Raw genomic sequence first — 10,837 nt, forward strand, 5'->3', positions numbered from 1 at the left:
GGAGCCAATAGTAAGTACCCATAATGGTACTATAATGGTTATATATAAATAGTAAGTATCCATAATGGTAGTGAGAACCCATGGTGATGCTGTAATGGTTACATTTAAGTACCACCTTATGGCTCCATTGGAAAGCAAACTATGAGTTAGCTAGATGCTGTCACTAAAGTCCAAGGGGGAAATGAAAATGGACGTGCTTCAAAATCCTACTCTTCACTCTTCATTGGATTCTCAATTCCCCTCACCTAAAAAGCCTGAGTAATTCAACTTTTGACAGAATTTTCATTTGGAATGAATTGGAGGCACGTAGTGGCAGAATCTGCAACGGCAAACATCATCATCTAGAGTCGTGTGCAAAAGCAAATGGACTCAACAAGGTTAATAGTGGAGTCAGATTTCACACGTAGTTTGGGAGCACTGGATTGCCAAGGCTCACCGTTTCATGTCCAAGGACATCTCAAACTCAAGGGAGGTTACTAGTGGAGTCACACTTTACATGTCATTAAGGAGTGAAGTGCCATTTGGGAGCACTGGAATGCCAAAGCTCACCATTACATGTCCAAGGACACCTCAGATCCAAGAGAGATCACTGCGCCTACCTTGTCGTTTTGGAGCACTGGAATGCCAAGGCTCATCATTTCATGTTAGAGCTCTTGTGAAAACCTTTGACATGACCATAGGTAATGGGAATAGGTTAAGGTTTGAGGTGCAAAGACTATTGTTAACTGAGGAAGCTTCCGATGCAACCCTTGGGCAGACTGCACCATCAACCACAAAACCCACATCTCCAACATTAGGTATGTATTCTTGGTCTGTGAAATCCACGCTCAGAATGGAAAATTGGCCTTGAAGTCAAGATCAAAATGAAAATTGACAACGCCCTTGTGCTCGACTCTCGAGCATACTCTCCCCATTGGGTAAGAGAAAACCCTGGGTGGCTTGGCCAGGGTTTCGCACCTAATATCAACATGTTGATGGTGAGTCTCCATGGTCAACTTAGTGGAAGCTCGTAGCTACAATCACCATCCAAGGACACTCCACCCCCACCCACATGACAGAAACTGCATTAGTTATTAGGAGATTTGCATAGGAAGGCAAACGAAAAAAATCCCTTCTCAACAACTGATCCTTCAATCACAATTGTGAATTCCTATGCAACTATACATTAACCATTACTATTTGCTTAAGAGGTAATAACATCTACCACAGTCCAGACAATTTTCACTTGCAGAATATCCTTGTCAAATTGTCCAAGGTCTCATTTTCTCTCATAATAATTATGCTTGTTATAGATAACAAGCATTACAAGCAATGAAAATATTCCACAGAACCACCCAACCAAGAACATTTACTCTCACAGCCATACCTCAAACCCTCTCCAAAAGCTATACTGTTGATTTCGCCTCAGCCTCGAGAGATCATAGCAGGTAGGCCATGCAAGAAATATCATATAACCACCAGACGACTGCACTCTCTACTTAAATATCCTGAAGAGTTAATTGCTTCATAATGGATTGGTGCTCATTGCTCCAGCTTAAGTGTAAGCATCGTGAAACTCGTTAGATAAATTTGATTGCACTAGATTGATAATCGCAACTCCAAGTCCAAGGACTCATCTGTGCTGCTGTCTTGCAGGAGAGCTTCCATCTTGTCACATGCAAAAAAATCAGAAAATCCAACTTTTCTTTGCAAAGGGGTATGAACAAAGCTTGGTTGCAAAGGCATCGCGTCGCTATTCACTGTTTTAGAAGCTGATGATAAGCATGAGCTCCTGACCTGTTCAGTTTACAAACAGTAGATCTTGGATTTCTTATCACCACTCTACTCTGACAATCGAAGAATTGAAGGAAAAAAACAACGCGGAATGCACCAATAGAAATATGAGCAGCAACACCAAGCTGACAAAAATCAAGTATGTACCTGCTCTAAAATGATTTGTTGAGAATACCAGGGACTGGCACTACTCCTTGAGACAGGATGGTTGCCACAACCTCCAGATCTGAAAGGAATATTTCGAATCGAGGAAGAAGAGGGACCCAGAGTTAGAAAATCACCAGGTGCTTCCACCTCCCGGGCTGCAGGATTGATGCTTTGTTTATGAAGGCTCAAGAAAGCAGCCGCACTGGCACATGCATCGGAAAAGGGCCGGTCCACCTTTGTGAAATCACACTGGCTGCAGGACTTATCTGAAACCAATCCCTTACATCTACTCTCGTTGAATTTTTCAGAACTATTTCCAGACGAGAAGTTCCAGTCATTCCTGCCAGCACATTAAAAGTTCAGACTCCCTTCTAGCTGCACAAGCCACTTAAGAGTGTACCAAATACAGACAAGTCCAAATTTTCCATGAAGGTACTAAGAAAGAGAGTAAAAACAAGACACAAACTCTCCAAAACTGTCCAATGTACAAGCTATCACTACAGAAGTCCTTGAAAGTAGGTATAGACACAAGAACTGCATTCTGCAGGATTCGAAGTATACAAAGAACAAAAGAGAGAAAGCTTTGAAAGGAATGTACCTGATGGTAAAAGGTAACGTTATATTGGGGTCTTGCTCTGTCAATTCAGACTCCATCTCATCAAAAGAAGTGTTCAAATCAACGCCTATGAAAGCTTCCGCTTGTCGAGAAAGCTCTTGAGTGCATGCCCATGAGCGCTTCCTGTTGACTACCTAGTAAGATGACCTCATACATTAAATTCCCTTGTAAGGAATAGGTTTTGCAATCACTTCTCCACATCATGATAAATCCACAGCATCAAATGCAACTTGATGCTGAAACATATGCAGTAAAAATAGTGTAACCAAGAATAACGACATCTACAGACCCACACATCTAGTATTCCCTATATCTGTGGAAGACTCACAGGCTAATGTGGCATTTTCAGACAAGTACAATCCTGTGCTTTTATTTTCATAAGACACGTGCGAAAGAAGCCTCATCAAGGACAGCCGCCTCGTGAGTGCACATAACTTTAACTAAGCCATTTGTTGGTGCAGATGTTTGAAGATCAACAAATTGAGTAGGTCCAAAGGCTGCACAAATGCAATGCAGCTTATTCAAATAAACGAAAAGGTATTTTTCTACCTTGTCCACAGGACACCAGGTTGGGCATAATGACATATTTTGGAAAGAAGAGAGCTCCTTCATCTGGATTCCGACAGAAACAATTGCTACCTACAATATTCAGCTGTCAGCTTTCAACGCATCTTTGAAAAATATATGCTGAGATTATATCATGTGACATAAAGAGGTTAGGCAGACCAAATGAGCTGCATTGACCATACCGGTGGAGATTCCAGCTGGGTTCTTGGCGAACTATGCACATCGAAGACCCTGTCAGGTTGAGACCTCAGACATGAGTCAGTAATTGGTGCTGAGCAACCATCACTCTGCATAAAGAGCTTTCCCATGGATAAGTGAAGGCTCCCCGTTTCCCCATGGAAGTTTGCAATGGCAGCATTGCCACAATTTGGGACACTTTGATCTTGACTTTGCATCTTGGAACCATTCTCATCGCAGCGTGCAGAAGAAAGATCCGTGCTTGAAGAGTCCTTCTCTATGTTGGGTTCCCTGTCATAAAGATGGTTGAGCCATGATTTCTCAACTAAGGATGCAGACGATGCGCATGTAAGAAGCGGAGAAAGTCTGCTCTCAGCAGAAGAAGGCCTCAAGTGCGTGGTGGCAGGGCTGCATAGGTCATGCACTTGTGACATAGGCGAAGTAGAAGGTTCATCATCAGCAGGCAATTGATGCAGGGGAAGAAGTAGAGGTAACGTCCTAGTCTGGCCTCTGTTGGCCAAGGTGGCGAGAGGAAAAAGGCTATTTTGCACAACATTGAGCTGGACAGGTGGGAGGGGGAAGTGCGGCTCTGCAAAACTAAACTTTTCGTAAGAAGGTTCCACGTGCTTGATCTGTCTTGGCAAGCAGTGGGGAGAGTTCTGGCTTTGATGGTGGGGCTGAAGGAATTTTTGGTGCTGATAATGAAGATACGGCGCCTGTTGGTTCTTTTGTTGAAAGTGGATGTAATGGCTCTGGTGATGAAGGTTCTGCTGCTGTAGAGACGCCAAGCAAGCAGCCTCCTGCTGTTTGCTCTGCTCTTCTAAGCGTAGCTTCTCCAGCTGCGCAACACCAAGTCCTCGTTGGGGGTGCTTCTTGGGGGCATTCTTTGGCTTGCGTGATCGAGAGCGCGGGCGTGACAGAGAAGGCTCCGGAGGCTGATCGGCATTTGGATCGCGATCAAGCATGATGATAGTCGAGATGACAATGCTGAAGAAACGTAGAGAGAAGCACAAACAGGACGCTTCCGTTCCACACTAAGGCAAGAACCCTCTCGCTTGTCTCTCTCTCTCTCTCTCTCTCTCTCTCTCTCACACACACACACACACAAAAAAAAAAAAGAAACGGGTGCACAGTCAGTCAGCAGAGCTTGAGCTCTTCGCTATGGCGCATCCGTTTCCCCTAAACAGAAATGATACAGAGAGTCTTGTTACACATCCAGAAAGCTTGAGCTGCTGGGCTAGCTATGGCCCCTGTAAGAAAAAGCAATGCTCTTTATGTGAGTAGGGACCTTTCTTCTTCTAAGGAGTCGAGGACCCGGCATTCATTGGCTACCTTTGTTAAAGCGAATTTTTGAGAATCCAAAATCAGTTATAACATAGGTTCGCTTCTTTTAACTGGCAGATTGCAGTATTTATAACCTTGAAAGCTCAAGGTTCTCTTGTGGTTCGCACATATCAGAGTGATGAGGTCCCAATGGTAGTTTGTATCTCATGGCCCCGGCCCGGATGGGTCGTCAAGGGGGCTCATGCACACAATAGAGGTAAGTTCTAAGTTGGAGTAGAGAGACAATCTTTGACCACGCCCCCTCCTCCCATGCAACTTGCAAGCTTGTCCTTATGCATCATATTTACCGCATAACTCACCACAATGTCTAAGAATGGCATAGTGAGAGACAAAGCACATATCTTATTGGCGGACATATAATCCTTGTAGACATCCTTAACACCGCTCAAAACTATCACCATGTTGCTATGTTATGTAGTCATACACAATGGGAGCATTCTCATTGTTCTTGTCCTTCGCATCTAGCATCATGTGCATTAGGCGCTTTATTCGACACTAGCTATTCATCTTCTTGAAAATTTCCCTACACATTCCTATGCTTCTTCTTGCTTTTGTGCACAACACCATCAATACACACCTTTTTCTAGCCTATGGAACCCATAAACGGTATCCCATATGCAGGATTCGCCATATTCATGAAATGTGCACTTCCTTAACTTCAAGTAAAGCTTATTACACATATAATTTAAGAGCAAGGCAATATGCTTCACAAAACTAAGAACTCTTAGATGTGTATATGGTGGAGGCTTTCTAGACCATCCCTCTTTTTACAAACTCCTTATTGAAAGACTTACTAGGTGATTGATTAATCAATTTAATAGCTATTGGACAAATTCCATGAGGCAATCTTGCATTATACAACATGCTACACCCTGTCTCATGAATAGATGATTCGTTCAATTAGTAATAGTTGTCATGTATATGGTAGTGATGTGTGTGAACATACTTAAGATCGTCATCAAGGCACTTTTTTCCCTTCCCAAGAGGTTCTTTCTCCCCGTACTTTGTAAATACGTCCATTATTCTAAGATTAACACTTAGTAATTGACTCTCTATTGTGTGTTGTAGGTGTAAACTCACATTACAATTTTGATACCTTGTTGCTTCTTTTCAATTGTGGGAATACAAATCGAAGTCCAAATGAGACTAATGTTCAACCTATGCAGGTTTCAAGTGATGTCACAGATGAGCCTATTTCTAATGCAAATGCAAATGATGCACTTGATGAGGACAGGGTTGAAAATGAGGAAGCCAGAGGTATGCCAAAATGACTAATGCACACTTGTGTGACAATATAGTGGATGTACCTTTGTCTAGTCGTACTCGTTCAGGTTCTCATCATGCTTCTTATGCATTAGATTGTTATGCTCTGGTTGTGTCAAGTACGTGTGACGAGATTGAACCTTTTACATTTGATGCTGTAGACCCGAAATTCTGTAACTTCAAATAACAACTCACAATGATTATTTTGGAGAGAGCAATGTTTTGAAATCCACCTCGGATCTTACTTACCCTACTCCTAGGTTCTCATGCAATGGGGTTGTGGAAAGTGTCCACAAACACTCGTTTTCTTGTTTTTTATGGTTTTCTGAGCATTGATCTTAAGACTTGTGTCGTCTATCAATCATTCTCAAAATCCTAATCTAATTCTACAATCCTACAATCCTAAAGGCACTCAGCAAGTACAACTTACCTCCAAGCTACCTCTACACAGCAAAAGACGACAATCTTAAGCTATACGGTTTTTTAAAAAGAAAGTTTTAACTCTATGAGATCCTATAGGAAGTTAAAGGATAACTTCACAAGAAGCTCGTGTTTTTCTCTAGTTTAATTCTCTTCGATCCCTGGTAGCAGCGCCAAATGTGGGACGAGTGTCTAACCTCACTCCTATTTTATTGCAGATTTAGCGAGAACCACGATTAAATTGTCAATCCATGGGATGAAGCTGACTCGACTAGTGCATAGAGGCTACAAGAGGTTGTCAATCTCTCGAAAAACAACAAAAAACTCGCATCTAACTCAAGTTACACTCAAGTGACTGAAATCATCAAAAGCCAATCGCTCATCGACAAACAAATCACATCCGTTACAGCATCAAATGACATCCAAACGTAACGAAACTTCTAAGACATGTTTATAAGACCTAAGCACACATGCTTATGGTCTCAAATCCCACTATAGATCAAGTGAAAAAATCACGATTATTAACAGCAGTGGATTTTTGACCTAGTCGTTTTCGACCCAGAATGCACCTAAATGCTTAACCCCAATACCCCGTCTATGCTTAATTTTTTATTTTGAAGTGTAAATTCCTACTTATGATGAAATTAGGCGGCAGGTCGGCGACGCCAAAAGCTACTAAATACCGTGAAGTGTTTACGTCAATGCGGAGAGCTCTTAACTGCGGCTTCAATGCAACAAACGCGATTGCAATGTGACAATCTAAGAGGGAGTAGGAAGTGCGAGAAGGAGAGAACTGAGCACCGTTATCTCACGCTATGTATTTCATTATCCAAAAACTTGATAATAACTTATAAAAAATGGCTTTTATACCTTAGCCAAGGTTTTTGGTGGTCAAAACTAATAATCTGGGAGCTCTAACTGAAGATGGGTAATGACAGGTTGATACAATCTGGATGCTTGTAACTGCGACTCATCTATTACAAAGTTTATCCGCAAAATAGGAGTTACAATATTCCCAATTTATCAAAACTAATAAGTGTTTTTACAATGAGAGCTCTGAAAAATGGTATCCGAGTTAGCTTGCTGCTAACAAGAGCACCTAACTTGGGGACTATTTTAAAAGATCTATATAAGGTCCTTTTCTAAACATTTGTCATTACAATAGAGAGTTATTCATGGCTCGGACCAAGCAAACCCCCAAATCGCATATCTTGGAGGACATCGTCAAGCATCAATCTCTATGCCATAATAGCAACAAGAAGAGAAACATGAAGAGAAAGTGCAACAAACACAAGCTCTTAGCCCCACCAAAGAAACATCAACAACCCAAGGCATCCACACAACCACTATTACTACAACGGAGCAAAGTAGATATTCTTTGGCAATCAAAAAAGCCTTTCCTACCAAGGCACCCTAAGGTTCAAGCACCACACACCTCTACAACAAAAAGTAACCTACATCCTTCATCACCAGAGACCAGAGAGGATTGAGTCTCATGGGAGCATGATGAAATCCCTCTCGTTCACTATATTATAGGTGGGGAAAAATCTCGTAAACCTCCAAACCAACCTCAACAACAACATAGAGGATGATGATGGAGAAGACACTCAAGATGATGAGCTGCAGCAAATCTAGAACAACCAATGGTGACAAGAGCAAGAAATAATCACAAGAATAGGATTTACAAAAAACAAAAGAAGGCAATTTCAAAGAGGGCACAAAGTGCCACAGCCTTGCCTAGGCATGCTCGCAAAGTGCGTGACTTTAGTTGAGCATTTGAAGAGATAAGCTACTACCAAAAGAGTACAAAGTTGCTCATTTGAAAAGCACCATTTTCACGTCAATAAAGAGATACTCAATAGCTATCAGTGCAAGTTCAGGAGGATGGAAGTGGCTCTTAAGGCCGTCCAAGAATCTACAGATGCATACCTGGTTGGTCTATTTGAAAACACAAATCTTTGTGCTATTCATGTGAAACGGATCACCATTCAAACGAAGGATATGTAGCTAGCTATATGGCTACGACATGAAAGGCACTAGTTCTCTAAGTGAATGCCTCTTTTTGTAACTAACATGTATCCAAGTCATGGGAAAGTGTGGAGTTTAGGTGGCTCACCATTTTGTAATCTTCATGTAACCAAGAACAAAATTATAGCCAAGCCCAATCTTCTACACAAAGTTTCTTTATTCACTATTTAGAGTGAACATCACATGTCCAATTAGTGTCACTAGCACATTAATTCTTTTTTGTGTTTGATATGTACAGTGCCCCATCACATGATTCACTATCTACTATGAGAAGAATGGCCAAAATAGTCATCTTCTACCACACGCTCTTGGAAAGTTGGTATAACTTGCAATATTTGCACTAAAAGCCTTCATTTTCACATATTTGATGCCTCCATAGGGGCCATAGAGGGTTGTAGGGGTTGTGATAGAAGGGTGCATAAAATGTATGTACAAACTTTTTGCAGGGTTGTCTACTATGTCCTTCTAGCAAAGTTCCCTACAGCCCTCTGTGGCCCCTATGGAATTCTTGGAGCATGGATATGTTATCATTTAGTCCTTTAACAATTCACAACACTCAATAAGAACACCAACAAACTATTAAAGCCAAAGAATAGACAAAAAGCTTATTTATTCATTCCAATCATTTACACAATAGGGTGTGTGCCAGAGGTAATTTTGTTTATATGGATTCTCTTTTTCTTTTTTGGCTCGATCACCTTTGCCAACATGAGTGTGCGGGTTATTTCCTACCATCACGAACACTATATCAGAGAGTTTGAGACTTTAGAGCCTTTTTGGGAATCGCCAATCTCTTAAAGATATGGCCATATGAACAAATCTCAAAGTATTTTTAAGGCCAACTCCTTCCACAAGGTGGTACTTGAAAATATCTTTCAAGCCATGCTCTAAAAAATTCCGCTAAGATTTGTCCATGTGGTCAAATCTTCAGCTCATTTTGAAAGTGGGAATTGGAAAATTCCCAAATTCACTAAAATGGTGTAACGGGTCTATGCTAGGCATGTTGCATTTGCCTAAACGAAAGACAATTCACTTATGCTTGGCTTTGTGGATGCCAATGTGAGCCATCACGTGGCCACAAAACCCACATGAGAAGGTAGACATAGAAAAAGGCTTTGTTACAAATACAACCATGTGCACAACCAATGTAATTGTGGACAGGCATAGTAGCTTAGGCCATTGGGGCTAAATACATTGAGCGCAAAGTAAGAATCACACTTTGGGAGGAGAAAGATTGATGTGGTAAGGGAGGGATACTGAGGGCCGAATGCTTTCTTCTTGCACATTGTGCATGAATCCCACCCATCCATGTCATACTTGCCCATTGGCAAGAAGGCCATTGGTACAAAGTGGGTTTATAAGGTGAAACATGAGCCAGATTGTAGTATTGATCGCTACAAAGCAATGCTTGTCACAAAAGGTTATGCTAAAAAAAAGGCCATTTGACTGCACGTGGCTTTCAAAATAGTCCAACTAAGAACACTTTGTATGTAAAAATGTACAGATGATGTATATCTTATCACTATTGAGTATGTGGTGTGTTGCTCACTAGTTGTAAATGCAACACATATTGCTGAATTTAAGGTTGATTTGAATGCCGCATTTGAGCTATCAGATTTGGGGCTTTTGCATCATTATTTGGACATTCAGTTTAAGCAATGTGATGAGGCTATTCCATTATGCTAGGCAAAATATGTGCAAACTTTGCTATGCAGATTTGGACTTGAAAATTGCAAGGCAATTGCCACTCCTTTAGAGACAAGTTTGAAGTTAGGTCTACATGATGTTGGAGATCCTACATTTGTTACCCTCTACCAAATGGTTGTTGGTTGCCTCAATTATGTATGCATTACAAGGCCAAGATATTCACTTTACAGTCTCACAAGTGAGTAAATTTATGCATTGGCCCAAGGTCTAAGCATTGGTAGGCGGTTAAGAGGATCTTTCACTATTTGAGTAGCACTATACAGCTTGGGTTTTTTTATCCCATGGGAGGGATAATTTTCACCAAATTTACATGTCTTTTTTGACGCAAATTGGGCTGGTTGTTATGACTTATGAGTGCCAGGAGTGGTTTTTGTTTCATGCTTGGCAGTTTGTACATATCTTGGTTGAGCAAGAAGCAACCTAATATGGCCACCTCTAGTTGCGAGGCCAAGTACAGGGTAGCTTTCATAGCTACAATTAAGTGTGTATGGATCAGATGTCTTATGGCTGATTTGGGAGTTGGACCGAAGTCTAGCACTCTCATCTACATTGATAGTCACAACACATTGGAATTTGAAAGGAACCTAGTCTTTCATGCTCGCACAAAGCACATTGAGGTGTATTATCACTATGTCAGAGAGAGACTCTCAACTGGAGAGATCAGCTTGGTTTATGTGTTGACATAGGGAAACCTTGCAGATCCGTTCACAAAGGCATTTTCTCGTCAGAAGCTTTTCATAAAGCTTTGGCCTTACTTCCCTTTGTGGACTGATCATGTCCATACGGCATGGCACT

At 41.4% G+C, this 10,837-nt stretch overlaps 1 protein-coding gene across 1 annotated transcript; it reads right to left on the minus strand.

Annotated features, from left to right (window-relative positions):
• Window positions 1–355: 355 nt before the first annotated feature.
• Window positions 356–4,635, minus strand: LOC147433843 (uncharacterized). Its single transcript, XM_086490477.1, has 5 exons — window positions 3,286–4,635; window positions 3,086–3,175; window positions 2,519–2,670; window positions 1,921–2,260; window positions 356–1,776 (listed from the first exon to the last, which is right to left on the minus strand). The coding sequence occupies exons 1-5, from the start codon at window positions 4,243–4,245 to the stop codon at window positions 1,579–1,581; spliced, it is 1,740 nt and encodes a 579-aa protein (XP_086346603.1). The 5' UTR covers window positions 4,246–4,635; the 3' UTR covers window positions 356–1,578.
• Window positions 4,636–10,837: the final 6,202 nt, after the last annotated feature.

This window comes from Adiantum capillus-veneris, chromosome 19 (assembly GCF_014529385.1).
Source record: "Adiantum capillus-veneris isolate H3 chromosome 19, ASM1452938v2, whole genome shotgun sequence".
In the NCBI taxonomy this organism is placed as follows: Eukaryota; Viridiplantae; Streptophyta; class Polypodiopsida; order Polypodiales; family Pteridaceae; genus Adiantum; species Adiantum capillus-veneris.

Bases quoted from the DNA above. Each gene is read 5' to 3' on its own strand.
- LOC147433843 (XM_086490477.1), bottom strand. From the start codon at position 4,245: ATGCTTGATCGCGATCCAAATGCCGATCAGCCTCCGGAGCCTTCTCTG. The intron at 2,671-3,085 runs GTAGAAAAATAC...TCATCTTACTAG, and splicing joins CCTGGTGTCCTGTGGACAAG to GTAGTCAACAGGAAGCGCTC. The intron at 1,777-1,920 runs GTACATACTTGA...TAAACTGAACAG, and splicing joins AACAAATCATTTTAGAGCAG to GTCAGGAGCTCATGCTTATC.